The sequence below is a fragment of the Dicentrarchus labrax genome, unplaced genomic scaffold, assembly GCF_905237075.1.
Source record: "Dicentrarchus labrax unplaced genomic scaffold, dlabrax2021, whole genome shotgun sequence".
Taxonomy (NCBI): domain Eukaryota; kingdom Metazoa; phylum Chordata; class Actinopteri; family Moronidae; genus Dicentrarchus; species Dicentrarchus labrax.
The window spans coordinates 14,642,232-14,657,899 of NW_026136702.1; the positions used below are offsets into that span (position 1 = coordinate 14,642,232).

General features: G+C 40.6%; 1 protein-coding gene across 2 annotated transcripts; it reads left to right on the top strand.

The window, feature by feature from the left end:
• Window positions 1-187: 187 nt before the first annotated feature.
• Window positions 188-12,929, top strand: LOC127379253 (coiled-coil domain-containing protein 6). Of its 2 annotated transcripts, none has more exons than XM_051428640.1 (9): window positions 188-514; window positions 1,708-1,857; window positions 3,749-3,877; window positions 4,515-4,618; window positions 5,564-5,724; window positions 7,001-7,157; window positions 8,102-8,202; window positions 8,995-9,116; window positions 10,388-10,540. In XM_051428640.1, the coding sequence occupies exons 1-9, from the start codon at window positions 260-262 to the stop codon at window positions 10,523-10,525; spliced, it is 1,317 nt and encodes a 438-aa protein (XP_051284600.1). In that variant the 5' UTR covers window positions 188-259; the 3' UTR covers window positions 10,526-10,540. The 2 variants fall into 2 exon arrangements, with proteins under 2 accessions (XP_051284600.1, XP_051284591.1); XM_051428631.1 differs by lacking the exon at window positions 10,388-10,540 and adding an exon at window positions 11,674-12,929 and having other exon boundaries at window positions 191-514.
• The last annotated feature ends 2,739 nt before the right edge of the window (window positions 12,930-15,668 follow it).

A 15,668-nucleotide genomic window follows, 5' to 3' on the forward strand; every position in this document is an offset into this window, starting at 1 on the left:
AAAAATAAAAAATGCCTTTAGTGTCTGGGATGTCACACCTTTCCTCGGATGTAAATCCAGCGTCGGATGGCGTTGATGAAGATGCACCAAGGCTCCAGTTTCATGTGTGAAGGATGCATTGTGCGGTACTGGAGACATCCTGGTGGGGGCGCTGCGCCGACAAGCGTGAGCAAGGTCACACGGTGTACCATTCTGCTGTCTGCGCTCCTCAAACGCTGCAGCTGCCGTCATCTTCCCTACCCCACACTGTCGCACAGCCATGGCGGACAGCGCAAGCGAGAGCGACACCGACGGAGCGGGGAGCAGCTCGGCCACCCCAATGTCGTCCTCCGCTTCAAATTCGGGAAAACCGAGCATAGTCATTTCACAGTTTCGTTTGGAGGAGCTGACGAACCGCCTGGCCTCGTTACAACAAGAGAATAAAGTTCTTAAAATTGAGCTTGAGACGTTCAAACTCAAGTGCAAAGCCCTGCAGGAGGAGAATCGGGACCTCCGCAAAGCTAGCGTCACCATTGTGAGTAACGTTAGCTAGCTAACCACCTAGCTAGATGCTATACCCACGCCACTTATTATATTGCATTTGTCAGTAAGTTAGCTATGGCTAGCATGATTTATTTAGTGCTAAACAGTCAGTGTTAGCGCAGTGAATGTGTTACATGGGATCGTTATCTTAATTTGAACACTCTGGGGTTTTTGCTAGCTCTGATTACATTAGCTAACGGTAGTTGTGTATATTGCTCATTTAGCCAGCGGGCTAACATTGTGCTAACGCTAGGTGGCTGACCAGCTAACGATACTTCGCTTTGTTTTGCTTTGCGTTGCTAATCTTTGCTAGCGTTAGCTCAACGGCTAACGCCAAGTTAAAAGGCGTTAATAAAAAAAGGTGGGCACATCACGATGCGAGTTACCGGACTGCTGTTAGTCACTGCTCCGCGTTGCCACCACGTTACGTCCAACACGGATACGGTAACTCAGTGAAAATAAATACCCCAGCAGCAGCATTGGCATGGACCGATGCGTCATATGTCTTCATGCTCGGTTAATCAGCCTCAGCTTCATAAAAATGTGTAACCGATCTGTTGGATATGTGAGAAGTATGTAGGCCAAACTTAGCGAGCTAGCTAAATGCCAGGCTTATGTATTGGCAAGTCAGCCACAATACACCCTGTCCACCCTTTTGTAAATGTGTGAAGCTTAACTAGCTGCTTGGTTTCTATTGTTCCTGTCATTGTTTTTGAACAACTGACACGTCCTCCCAGCTTGCAAAAACACAATTGCAGAATTAAGCGTTGAGGTCGGTGAAGAATGAGGATGAGGATGGAGACATTTTTTTTTTTTGAGACTGCTTTGAGAAGGACAGACGTATCATCACACTGTAATGCTAGCTGTTGTAGCTGTCCCAACACATTCCCCTAGTGCCCCCATATTTCACTCTTCCCCTCGCTCTAGTCACCAGTTCCTGCTAATATCTCTTGAGTCATTGGGGAGATTTCTGCTTCCTCTTTGGCTGGCACTGGTGTTCACTGCAGCAGATTTTGGTTGATTTGTTTGTGTTTTTGCAGTACTCCCTGTGTGCACTGTTGGCCGTTACAATTTAATCAGGATACATGCAAAAATCCAACAGTTTGATATGCCAGATCTAAGAATCTTGTTCACTGATGTTTGACTTTGCCACTGTCTCCCATTTGTTTTCTTTTTGTCCTGCAGCAAGCAAGAGCAGAGCAGGAGGAAGAATTTATCAGTAACACCTTGTTCAAGAAGATCCAGGCCCTCCAGAAGGAGAAGGAGACTTTGGCAGTCAACTATGAGAAGGAGGAGGAATTTCTCACCAACGAACTGTCAAGGAAACTCATGCAAGTGAGTGATGGGAACAAGATAGGAAAATTTGTATTTTTAACTCAGTGGTTGAAGTCGTTTGTACCAGGCAAAATGGAGAGTAGCCTTATCTTCCGATTGAACTTTCACCCTTTCAGAAGACTTATCATCTTGTTAACAGATAGCACTGTGATACAGAGATCTTTTCTCTGTGCTCAATTATGCCAAGTTGTTGGCAGCAGTATTGTGAAGCATGTTCAGCTTGAACTTGCTGGGTGTGAGTCTACGCACACCACCCCATGTATGAGTGTGCAGCAGCTAGTGCGTTATCATTAACTGTATTGGTACTTGCCTGAAGCCTGGAATGGCTCAACACTGCGGCTGCTAGCTACTCTAAATGACTCTCAAATTACTCTCCTCCCGTCTGATGGTTATTTGGTTCAGTCTGTTTTCCACATCTTATTTTCCCAACTGCAGAGTGCACAGCACGTGCACGCACACTCACACTTTCGATGGCTAGCTGTAGGCTGACTAATGGTTTGTTGGTGTGTAAAGAAGTGGGAAACTGGAAGGGACACATGCAAATGCCTCAACAGACTCTGCTTAAGGTTATACAGATGGGCTTGTTTGGGCTTTTGTTATCTTGCCTTCTCAGTTAACATGAAACAGACTTGTCTGCCACTGCCCATAGACTTGGTGCTAACAAATGGCCCACAGTGTGTTTGCATGCATGTGGCTATGTGTTATACTGTTGAGCAAATGTGGTCATTTATTTGACTGGGTGGCTGTAAATGCTCCTGTGCAGAAGCACTTTTGTTACCATTCTGTCTGACCTGCATTTTCCCCACCATTACTACTGATGATAGACTTAAGTCATCTGAACATAAGTAGCTTGAGTTTGAGTAGCCAAATGATTCAAGTGCCTCAGCAAATGTATGAATCAGTGGCCCTATATACACTGTCAGTGTAAAATGTAACTTGCATCCTGCTTCCTGATATCTTCTAATGTGCCAATGTAGGGTTTTCTTTTTAGATAAACTATTTAGGCCATGGAATAATGAAGGGAAAACATTCAGACAGTTGGCATTATGTGCTCTATATACACACATAATCACATTGCCATTGGTCTGGTGTTGCTTACAGACACACTCTGCTTGAAGGACAGAAGAACCCAAGTGGGACAAAATGTCTCTGCAAGGTGTCCATAGAAAATGAACACTTATATTGCCTCTCAATACACAGTACAGTAGGGTGGAGGCCTGTTACACAGTAGCTGGTAGTTGTATTGGTTATATGGAGGCACATTATCAAAACAATTCCTAAAATTGTTACTGTGTTAATTAGAAGAAAAATGGCTGCACTGGGTGTGGCAAAAGCTTGGTGGCCTTTACTGTCAGCCAGGATACCACAAAGCACCCAACTCTGTGTGAATGCAATCACTGCAAGTTTAAACAAACTGCATTGTTTTAAGGTGTTCTGGTTATTTGTTTATGGTTATTTTTCCTTCTTTTCCTGTAAATGAATTTGCATCCCTTTCCCCATAATGAGTAATCACTTATATAATTCATCACACAATCGTGCCATTTGAATCACTGCTGAGCCGCACCCTTTCTTTGTATTGGTGAGCTGCCAAAGGTGGTTACTTTGGTTGCCAAATCATGATTTTACACTGTTTATTCTTTTGAGAAGTTTAACCATGAATCTGATAGAATTGTAACATTGGGTTCATGTTTTGCTATACTCTCAATGTGTAATCTAAATAATCCAACACCAGTGTGTTTGTTCACTGTGGTCATCAAATAGTTTTGATGTGACTCACCATGAGTCTCTTCTTGTGCTCTTGCTCTTTTCCCTTCTTTTTCATCTCTCTTGTTTCATCCACCTCCTCTTTTTTTCCTCTGTCCATGCACTACCCTCCCCTTTTCCATCCTAGCTCCAGCATGAGAAGGCAGAGTTGGAGCAGCACTTGGAGCAGGAACAGGAGTTCCAGGTTAACAAGCTCATGAAAAAGATCAAGAAGATGGAGAATGAAACCATCTCAAAGCAGCTAACCCTGGAACAGGTATGCTCATTGTGGCAGACCAAAATTTCTGCATACAGTGTGGAACACCAAATCCCTGAACTTGTGTGTCCAGTTATTGTATTAGTGTGGCATACCAAAATTTCACCGTCCTTAATTCTTCCCACTGAATGTTCACTGGAAAGAACATTTTGGTCTGTGGCTGGGTCAAACCCATGTGTGCCGAACCACTTCATCATTTTTCTATGCTCTGACAGGATTTTTCTGTGGACGTGTGGGCCAAGCATTTTATTTGTTGTTGCTGCTCACTCATGAATGTATGTGTCAGTGTGATGCTTGTGTACTGCCACCACTGTGTATTTTGTCCAAATGGGGGAGTAATCAAATGGCATCTTTACCAAAAAAATTACTTAATTTCAACACAGATATATTAATAAGCAGTTTTTTTAGCTTTGGGGTCATTTTATATCAGTTGGCATTAAGAAATATCTATAGACAATCCTACATTGTCATTTCTCTGCCAGCATAGGGACTGCAGTACTATGAAAGAGAAGCTTACTTGCACAGAGTCCTTGGGTTTGCAGCACTGGGTATTTGTGTGCAGTCCCATGAATACTCTTCAACGTCAAGGTTTTTGTATCTCTGACTGTCACTCTCTGCTCTTCCTTTTATTTTTCAGTTGAGGCGGGAGAAAATAGATCTTGAGAACACATTAGAGCAGGAACAAGAAGCCCTGGTCAATAGACTGTGGAAACGAATGGACAAACTGGAGGCTGAGAAAAGGTGTGGAATTATCATATTATGTGTGTTAACCACTTCAGTATCTAGATACTGCAGACATTTTTTTAATCAGCTCCTTATGGGTAGGGCTTCAAAATCTCTTCAGTGGTATTAACCAAAGGGACAAAACTTACTGAGTGTCACTATTGAAATTATGTTATTGAATAATATAGCTGCGACTGATCATTTTCAATTTATAAATCTATATCTTTATTTAATCTATAAAAAGTGAGAAAAGAAGAACAAGTTCTCACTGCACATGTTATTTTCCAGTTATTTTACTTTAGTATCAAAGTTAAACATTTTTTAAAACAGTTACATTTTCTAGATCTTGTAGCCACATCTCACCAACATTGGTCAACTAATCTATAAATTGGCTAATAGTGTCAGCACTAGTTGAAACCTCTGACTGGCTGTGACATACAATGTATAAAACTACTCACAGTACACTTTCATAACCCTGTTAGATATGCCATCACTGCAAATCAACAAGGTTTTTAAATTAGGTGATTCCGATATGTTTGAAAATGGGTATATATACCCTATATTTCTTGCCCCTTTTCTTTCTCTGACAGTTGCACACATAAGATGTGCCTGTCACCGAAAACAAGTGACTGAGCTTCACTTATGATGCAGAGTAAAATGATGACTAACAGTAGCTTTCTGATTTTCAGGGTAATGTTTTCGAACATAATTATCTCCTGAGGGCATGATTATATGTGTAATTTGTCAGTCATTTCAAATAAGTCCATTTAAATCTGAGGATGCTGCAAACGAGAAAATGTTAAGTTTTCATTTTTTAGAATTAAGTAAATCTCTCATATACAGGTGATAGGCTGACGTTGCTCATGTAAAGCCTGGGGTCTAAAAAAGTATTTTAAAAAGCTTGCCCATACTTTCTGTTGTTGAATTCAAGTAACCATGTGGTTTGTTTGTTTTCTGAACTAGAATCCTCCAGGAGAAGTTGGACCAGCCTGTATCAGCTCCTCCCTCCCCAAGAGACGTTTCCATGGAAATAGACTCACCAGAGAACATGATGCGGCATATCCGCTTCCTGAAGAATGAAGTTGAGAGGCTTAAGAAAAGCCTGCGCACCACTGAGCTGCAGCGTAAGTGGCCTCTCAACTTCAAATGATCCAAGGGAGTGTGGACTCTGAAGGGGCAGATGCCCTCAAGTGTTGATTAAGGATGTGATTGGTAAAACCGATCCTCTGATGTCCTATGTCACTATGAAGGGCAAATTCACCCTACACCCAGGCATGGGTTGATTTCCACAGAGCAGAAAGAACAGGATACTGACACAGTTAACATCCTTGTTACCTCCCACTAGTCACATTACACCTGAAAATACTTAAGGGTTGAAATGCAATTGCAAGCAGATACCATTTTAAGAAGTCTCCTTGGTGCATTCAAGAATGCTTTAGAGGAATTGTTGTGTAGTATTTGTTTTGTTGGTGCATTCAAAATGACTCCCAACATATAAGAACCTAAGAGCTACCTTTAAATGCATAAAACATCGGTATAAATTTCATGGCACCTGCATATACTTAAACTTGGTGTCATGTTTTTCTTAGTTTTTTCAAATGTAGCCAGTAAATAAAATGTTACTCTTAATCCTATGATACTAAGTTGTTTTAAAAACAACTGTACTTTATCTGGATCTTGCCTATCCCACAACTTAAGTAATGCATGTAACATGTTAATGAAATGACATCATAGACATTTTATTTTTTGGTCACAGGCTATGGCCAACTTTTACAGAGAAATATGTGCCAAGTTTGTCTTTTGGATGAACGCTTAATTTCATAACTTCATAAAAATATAGGGTTCGGTACAAGGAGGTGGAATCCATATTGGGCTACTACATTATCAACTGTGTTTGTTGGCACATTGAAAACAGCTTTCCATGTTTTATAGGATCTATTAAAGCACATAGGATTAAACACAATTATGATGAAGTAAATAACACTAACAAGTGTTGGTCCATTTTAATGTTTTTAACGAATTAATGGAGATTAATCAAAACACATGCTGGCTATACTTTGTTTTTGCCACTAGAGGGAGCTGTCAGTCCAACCATTTTACATCTTCTGAGAAGTTGAGTCAAGTAGCAAGACAGTATTGCTATTGAAAAAAATATGATATTGCTAGTCCTATAATCCACTGTTTGTGGATATCAGTATTGACACACTTTCACTATATTTTTTGACACAGAATTTTGAAAAGAAAACATTGTACTGTAAAAGTCGGTTGCTGTTGGAGGTCTTTAGAGGGGATTTGTTTTTAGATAGATTTTACAAGAGCAACAATTTTGTGTTTTAATGGACTTCATATACAGCAGCCAGTATGTCAACTGATGTCATTTGTTATGTGTCCCCCTCCCAGACACAGAGAAGCGTGCCCAGTACATAGAGGAGGAGCGACACATGAGGGAGGAGAACATCCGGCTGCAGAGAAAGCTTCAGAGAGAAATGGAGCGCAGGGAGGCTCTGTGCAGACAACTGTCGGAGAGTGAATCCAGTCTGGAGATGGACGATGAGAGGTAGAGAATGGGACACACAGTTAGCCAGATTACAGTAATGGTCACAATAACTTAACACTGTGGTTCAAAATCTCAGTAAATCAAGTGAGATTTAATTGCAGTGAATGGCGTCACTTGTGTACATGAGTATAATTTTGCAGAGCGGCTGGGGAGGTATTTGGTTCCATTGGCCATTTATACTGCTGACATTTCTGATTGGATGAGCGGATGAAAAGTTGAAAGAACAATGATGATGGAATGATGCAAAAGACAGCAGGCATGTGCGCCACCTCAGCTCAAAACAGTTGCTCTTCCAATAGCCAGTCTATGTATGGACTTTCTTTGTGAATAAAATAAATGTTTTGAATGTTTAGTACTGCCATGCAGTTTTGATTCAAGCCATTGCTGCCAAGTTTGCTCCTAAGTTTGCTCCAGGCACCAGTGTTAACATAGGCAATCAAAATGATAAGAAGTAGCTTAATTTGAATTTACTCCATCTGTGTTATCCTGATGTAACTGAAAAGGAATCAGACTGGGGCACGCTGGTAGCTCACCTGGTAGAGCTGGTGCCCCACCATGTACCAAGGCTGAGTCCTTGCTGCAGTGACTATGGATTTGACTCCAGCCTGTGGCATTCTGGGATAATCGGCATAAGCCAATGCATGCACTCACAGCCCGATAAACAAAAAAGTCTGTAGGCAGCCATGTTGGTGTGGCTGCTGTTGAACTATTTTACACTTCCCCTTGTGACTTTTGGGATGGTGGTGAAAGAGTTAGTTGGGATCCCTGGCTTATTTTCATGTTTGCCTCACATACCAGTTAGGCTTAATTTTAACTTTTAAACACAAATTTTAAAAAGCCATAAAGAAGCTTTTCACATTTCATTTTAAGGGTTTATTACGAATGATCCTCATTGATGTAGAAATCAACTGAAGTTTCATAAGGTGGCCATTTCCTCCTTTCAGATACTTCAACGAGATGTCTGCACAGGGCTTGCGAGCAAGGACTGTGTCCAGCCCCATCCCCTACACCCCATCCCCAAGCTCCAGCCGACCAATATCACCTGGTAGGTACATTTCAGTTGGCCACTGTCCAGGTAATACACTGTTCAGCAGAATGTATTGCGTAAAAGGAGAACAGCAAACACAGCAATAAAATGAACCTTTGATATCAATTCATATGAATTGTTGCCAGCAGACAAGCTTTATCTTTATAACAAAGCTTACCGTTATAATCTGTCATATCTTGTGTCAAATCTGGAACAAACAATAATTGACATTGAACTCGTAAAGGTCAGTAAAACCATGAACAAATCCCCAGTCTAGATGGCAGTGAAAAGTTTTCCCCCACTCTGTGTCCAATTAAATCCATTGTTTCTGTTCAGGAGAATCATAAAAAGTCATGTTTGCATAACAAATGCTTACCTAACAGCAATACATTTCGTTCTGATTAGAATTTATGAAAGACAGTAATTGTTTATAAAAATTCAGTATTGGACAGTGAATTATTATTACACTAGGAGCTAGGCTAAGACTAGAGTCCGAATACAATGCAAAACGAAATCGAGCCATTCCAGGTCCGCCCAATCATGTTTGGCGTGAGTCAGCAAGATATCAGATTACAGCCTAAATGTTTGCACAGTGATGAAGTCGGACATCAGGTGCCAAAGCACTGCTGGTGTTATGTTCTGTCAGCCAGGTACAAATTGCGTTCACCTAGCAGTAAATCTAGATCTGATGTTAAGTAGAGAAATAGCAGTACTTAGTGCCTCAACAACCAGACTTGAATTTATAAAATATAAATATAATGACTTGAAACAAAGGTACATACAGTATGTGTTTTCCTGTCTCTGTTACAGGCCTCTCATATGGTAGCCACACAGTTGGCTTCACCCCTCCAGCAACACTGTCCAGAGCTGCCATCTCCCACTACAACACCCCCGCCCTGCACGTCCATGGAAGCTCCTCTCACGCAGTAGCGGTAAGTAACATCCACCCACATCTCCTCAACCAGACATCTGCCAAATTGTGACTGTACTAGGATTTATTGTAGTTGTCTGGATTTTGCAACCCAGGACTCAACTATTTAGTTCAAAGACATAGCAGATCTAATAAAAATATTAGCTGCTCCAATTTTAAATGTCAAAATACAGGTTGGCAATAGACAAAAGTCATTTTTATATTTTACCAGGGGTGCTGTTAATAGAATTGATGAATAAGAGCATATAGGATGCTTTTTCTGTTGTTAAATTTGCAGCGCTGCTTTTAAGTTTGCAATGTCTGTCTAATGGGGAAGTTTTATTTCTGTACTACAACATATTAGATGCAAAATGAAACAATGACTGAGGTTAACTGCTGTCTTTCAGCTGTAAAACCAATGTACTTAAGTAAGCCACTGAGGGCCGAACAGGGTGAACTTATTCTGGACGTGTGTTGTGGTATAAAAAGAAACCAACTTCCAGTACGAAGTCTTTGGATTCGGCGATCCATTTATTCACAGTTTGGCATACACATGTTCACCATAGCATAGATAGGTAGCAGCACTGTCCATTTTCAATCACAATGATTTTTCCTTTAAGCAAATTCAGACTCAAGCACGCCAGCCATGCAGAAATTGTTTGCTTCCTGTTCCACACACCTGATTCTCATCACCTGGAGCTTAGCTATATATGCACTTCCATCCACTCTAATGTTCCACCCAGTGATCAATGTCAGGACTGCATGTGTATACATATAGTCACCTTGAGTTTCAGGTAGGTGACTATAGATCAAATAAAACATTATGACTACATTATGACCCCAACACAGTCCTTTTTATGTATACCAACAAACAAAAAAGGGCTACACGTACTACACTGTTCACCCAACATGGGTGTGAACATGTTGCAAACCTGCCAAAGAAAACTGGCTTGATCTTGACACAGATATTGTTATTTCACAGATAAAAGTCTTATATTGATACTAGATCCATAAATGTCTCAAGGTCCAGTTGGCTGTCTATGTATCTGTTTAATTAAATAACTGATAACTGAGTCAACACACCTTATTTGAGTCACATTTATATCTTTATTAACATTTTATTATTATAATATTCCATACCACAGTCACAATCCATTATCATCTTTCTTGTAACCAACCAATGTGTTCTTAGTTTCACTTGACTGAACACCTACATCGACAGTGTGTCAAATTAGGTTATTGTTATTCATGGTTTACCTTGTCTTACTAATAATTATTTAATTTGGTTTCAAGACGCCTTCTAAACTAATGAAGTTCAGCCACCCTGTTGGTGATATTCAACTCCCAGTCAACACCAAGAGGCCAAACATGCAGGATATAGTTAGTATACCAGTTGTATTGTATAGTTTTCTGCTTGCTTCTCTTAAATAGTACTTTGTTTTGCTGTTTGTCACATGGCTGTCTGTTGGTTTTAAGTTAATGTCTCTGTCTCGTTCACATATTCTCATGAGAACAGATCATTGTGACCTGAGTCTTTACTGAAACATTGAGTAACCTCTGCAATATTTAGAAAAAGGTTTAGGAATTAGTCAGTTTCCTAGAGGTAAGACCTTGTGGAGTTTTGTTTTCCAGAAACTACTTTTTGAAATAGTGAAATTGTAAACACAGGTCTTACCAATGATACTAATTAAGGTTCAATCCCATTCAGGTCAAACGGTGCTGCTATTGTTCTGTTGGCTGAACCCTAATTACTGTGATTGGTAACACCTGCAATTACCCACCTATTTCCTGTCAAGATGGCTGCTCTGAAAAGAATGTCTATTATGAATTGTCTCACTGTTATAATGTTGGCGCGTTTTTGAGAACACATTTAGGGTAACGCCAGTTTTAGTTTACCACTTTAGTGTGATCAGCTTCTCTGTATTTGCTTTACAGTGGCTAGTTTTTAAACTTTTGACAAAACTCCCAGACTGTTCCCTGCTATTGTATATCTCTGTCTTTTATTTCCCCCCACTCTGGTATTCTTTGCAATTGGGACAGTACAGACCACATCTCTGCCGTCACAACTCAGCCCACCCAGCAGTTAAAACAGGGAAATAACTGTCTGGGAGATCAGAACCTCAGACAGATTAATTTTTCTCTGAAACCCTTTTTTCTTTTCTTTTTTCCATTCCTGTGACTGAAATTGCAGTTGTCAGTTCATGACCAATAGCTCAGTGGGGGAAACATGACTGAGTAACCTCGCCACTCAATCTTATTTTCCTTCAGAAACAAACCAGAACCAAAATGACTGCTACAATTCCCTCTCTTTCTAGCTGTATCTGCCTAAAACAAAATGCCCATATGCAAATATCTTCACCTGATGGTTGGACTGAATAACCCCGAACACCTCAGTTTACCACAAGGTTTAAAATGCTGCTATACAGTTGAATTATACAATACAAGATGAGAGATAATGACAGATATTTATTTCTCTTTCTCTTTCTCTTTCTCTTTCTCTCTCTCTCTCTCTCTCTCTCTCTCTCTCTCTCTCTCTCTCTCTCTCTCTCTCTCTCTCTCTCTCTCTCTCTCTCAAACAGAGGCCCTCCCCAAGAAGAAGCACCAGCCCTGACAAATTCAAACGTCCAACGCCCCCACCCTCCCCCAACACGCACTCAGGGGCCCAGCAGGCTCAGCCTCCGCTACCCCCACCAGCCCAGCCCATGGTCCAGTCCATGTCCTCCCCGGCAGCTATGTCGCAGCACGCAGCAGCACAGCAGCCTCCCTCCCAGCCTTAACGCAACACAGTCTCTGTCTTTGCGCGCGAGCGCACCCACTGAATGCCACGACGCTACCGCAACAGCAGCTTCCATCATTACCAGCTCTGGAAGTCAAGTTTGTTACTCTTTACCAACTCCACAAAAGAAGCAGCTTCAAAAGTTTTAGAGGGGAAGGAAACAAGACGGCGGCTGACCCTCAATGAAGCTAGCCGCCTGCCAAATCCACACGTGGCGTTACTTAACTACTCTTAAATGGAATGGATGGACTGAAAAAATAATCGCTTCTGGGATTTGTAGGCCAATTATCTGTTCCACCTTCTGTCTTGTACATGTTATGTTTTTTTTTTTTTGCTTGGGACTTTAGCTGGTTGGAATTGTTGTTGTGGCGCTTCTAAGATAGCACAAACAGCACATACAGTATGTTTCATGGTGGTGTTTTCTGATAGGTTGGATGTTTGGATCGATGGATGGATGTATGGATAGAGAAATGGGTGAATTGATAGATGGATGTGGTTGATTCTTTTCATGCCTATAATATGACACTCGATTGCAGTAATGTCCTCCACTCATGCTCACCCCACCCCGCCTGTCTCTGAAGCAGTGTCAACAACCCGACCCACCACTTTGATTAGGTCAACCGGAGGTGTCATATAAAACTGCTAGGAGTTTCTGCATCATAGGGCATTGATCAAACCGAGCTCGCGCCAGTTGTTTTAGTTTCTGAAAGCATTCAAGGCTCTGCTGCTCTTCAGTTAAAATGAAAAGGAAAAAAAAGCATCAAGTAGGATGGACACTGGTACATAAACCACAGATAAATGTCGCCTTTTGAGGTGTTTAAAAAATGTAGTCTGAGGTGTTACAACTTAGTCATGTACTCAGTCTCTTTTCTGCTCTCTCTCTCTCTCTCAATCTCTGGTGTATTTCTGAAAGCTTCTATCATCCTTGTGGATATTCCTCATCAGAAAAAGGAAAAAAAAACAATGCTCTTTACACTAAATATACATACTGCTAAAACATTCTAATTGAATGGTACTGTTGAACTAAATTTCTATGTATGATTAAAGCTCTTGAGATGACGACGTCTGTCGACTTTTGTCAGTTTTATGAATAGCATATGCTACTCATTTGTAATGGGAGAACTATGAGAGTTTCACATTGATAAGCACTGTAGACTTCAGGACTGTTGCAAATAACAATCAGTCTGTGCTTTGATCTTTTTTTTTTTCCTAACAGGAGGCTGTGATATGATGTACATGCTGAATTTGAAAGAGCCTAACAGGTTCTGAATTTGGTTTATCTTTTAATTCAATGGAATGTCTCCTTGTGGAAATCATGAGGTCCCACCCACCTCCTACGCTAGCTGATGGAAAATGTTTGTGCCTTAAATAAATTCGCACCATAAAAGCTCACACCCTATGTGGGGAAGGCAGAAATGTTAATATGTTTCTTATAAAGGAGGAATATCTGTTGATTACATTTAGTGATGTGTTGCATGTGCGCTAAGGCAACTGAAGAATTTAAGCTCCAGCTTAATGGGAAAACTATACATTGCTCATATTAAACTGATGTCTCTGGCTTCTCTACACTTCAGCACTGGCAAGACTTCATGTTTTATTGTTGTCTTACTACTGTGGCTCATGACCATGTAATGTCTGCCTGAAATAATAGATTGCCATGATTGCTAAAGGTTTTAAAGGTCCCTTGTGGAGAATTTCTAATGACTTAAAGGATCACCTGGCCTTTCTTCTAGTGCCACACGCAGGTCACACTTTTCACTTATTCAGTAAAACGAGCCACCATGAGATTCACATTTTTGGTTGTCTGCACAGCTACAAAATAGATGGCAATGAAATTAGGGACAGACATTCATGGTTCCCAGAAGATGGATTGTAATAACTTTGACCCCCTGATCTTTACGTCAAATAATAATAAAAAATAAAAAAGCAGATTCCAGCTTCTCAAGGTGGGAAAGTAATACAACAACGAATAAGAAAGTTTGAAAAGTCAACTTGGTTTGTCCTGTTTGGAATTCAGAAGCTTTTCAGTGTCTGTTTTGTCATGCATTTCCTATTTCCAGGCCAGTGACATTTGACCCCTCATGTCAAGTTCAACAGCAAGTTCATTCACAGTACAAGTACATCTGCATCAGCACCACACTAAATGCATTTCTTGTATAGTGATTTTCAGGATCCTGGAACATGACAACAACATACCATGAAATTGAAATTATAAAGTATACTAAACAAAAACCTGCCTTTATGATCATATGTCATGTGGCCTAGATGGGCTATAATGAATTTGACAAAGGCAATCTAGTATTTGTTGAGTTATTTCAGTCTGGACCAACAGGCAAACATTACCATACCTAGAGTTATCCTTAGATGTTAATCAAAACAACTACATCATGTGACTGCCCTCTTACTTACAGCGGCTCCATTGACACTTGATTCTGTGCCTAATTTTCATTTCCCTTCTACGTTGGTTTTAACCGGTTCTAACTGGCTGGAGACTGGGGAAGTGTTTTCCACAAATCAATCATTCCAGGATCATTTAACATGGTAAACCTTTGTAATGTGGGTGCAGTCACCTGTGGTGGGAGGAGAACAGGGCAAGGTTGACAGCCTACACAACACATTAGGTTTTCTTCGGGTGGCCACAGGTAACTGTAGCCCATTCACACAAACGGCCGGTTCAAACTCACCAGAATCAAAATATACACCCCATCATAAAAGTGACATTGATATAGCTTTGTCCAAAGGCTTGGTGTATCCTGTGTTTTTCTAGCAAGTTGCAGTGTTCTCTCTTGCTGCTGAAGCCAGCAACCTGAACTAATCCAAGCAAGAATCTGGACCGGCGGCTCAGGGTGGGCATGCTGGGTGCTAAAGTGACCTTTCACCTCTGCAGCTTTATGGAGCTAGATGGCCGAACCAAGAGACATTCATCCAGACTGCAGGGTGGCTCTGTATGTTCACACCAGCCAAGCCTGTTACGGAAAAGAACAGCAGGCTACTGCTTCTCAGGTGTCACAAAAGTGCTGGAGGAAAAGAAGAGATACTTAAAATGTCAGAATATCAGGTCAGCTCATGTAAACCCTAATGGAAAATGTGTGTTTGCGTTTACTAATGGGCTATGGATGAGTAATATCAGCTCTGCAGCAAGGGTAGAAGTAAGCGATAGATATGTTTAGATGGGGGTTTGTTCATTATAAAATAATTTTTCATAACTGCCCATTGAATTCTCAGAATGACCAAAAATTCAAAACCTTGCTCCAGGGCAAATTAGTCTTACTTGGTTAGATCTACAAGAGATTATCTGCAGTTATCAAGTTATTTTGGAAGCCATATTAGGAGGGATATTAAAAAGCTGGAAGATACTGTTATGCCAAATTTGTGATTCTCCTGTTGGCTGAGTAGGAGATGCTGAGGTTTATCAGAAGGTTTCAAAAAGGTAAATAAATCATTGTGTTATTATTAATGTTGGACTGGACCACCCACACGAGGAGCCTAGCTTCACCCCTGAGCATAGCAAATAGGATAATAATTATGGTTTTGAACTACTAAAATTATGACCAAAAAATGGATTGGACATATTAATCTATTTTACAAGGTATAAAATGTAACAGTGATGTTCTGTCACATACTGTAGGCCATTGGCTTTCCAGTTATTATATGTGGTTATACATATTATTGAATTGTGGCAGAGCCAATAAAAGATAATATAATCCAATTAAAATGCTGAGTTGAAGAAATAAGAGGAAATATATCATTTATTACTATATAGAGTAAATATTAGGGGCCCAAAAATGTATCCTTGTG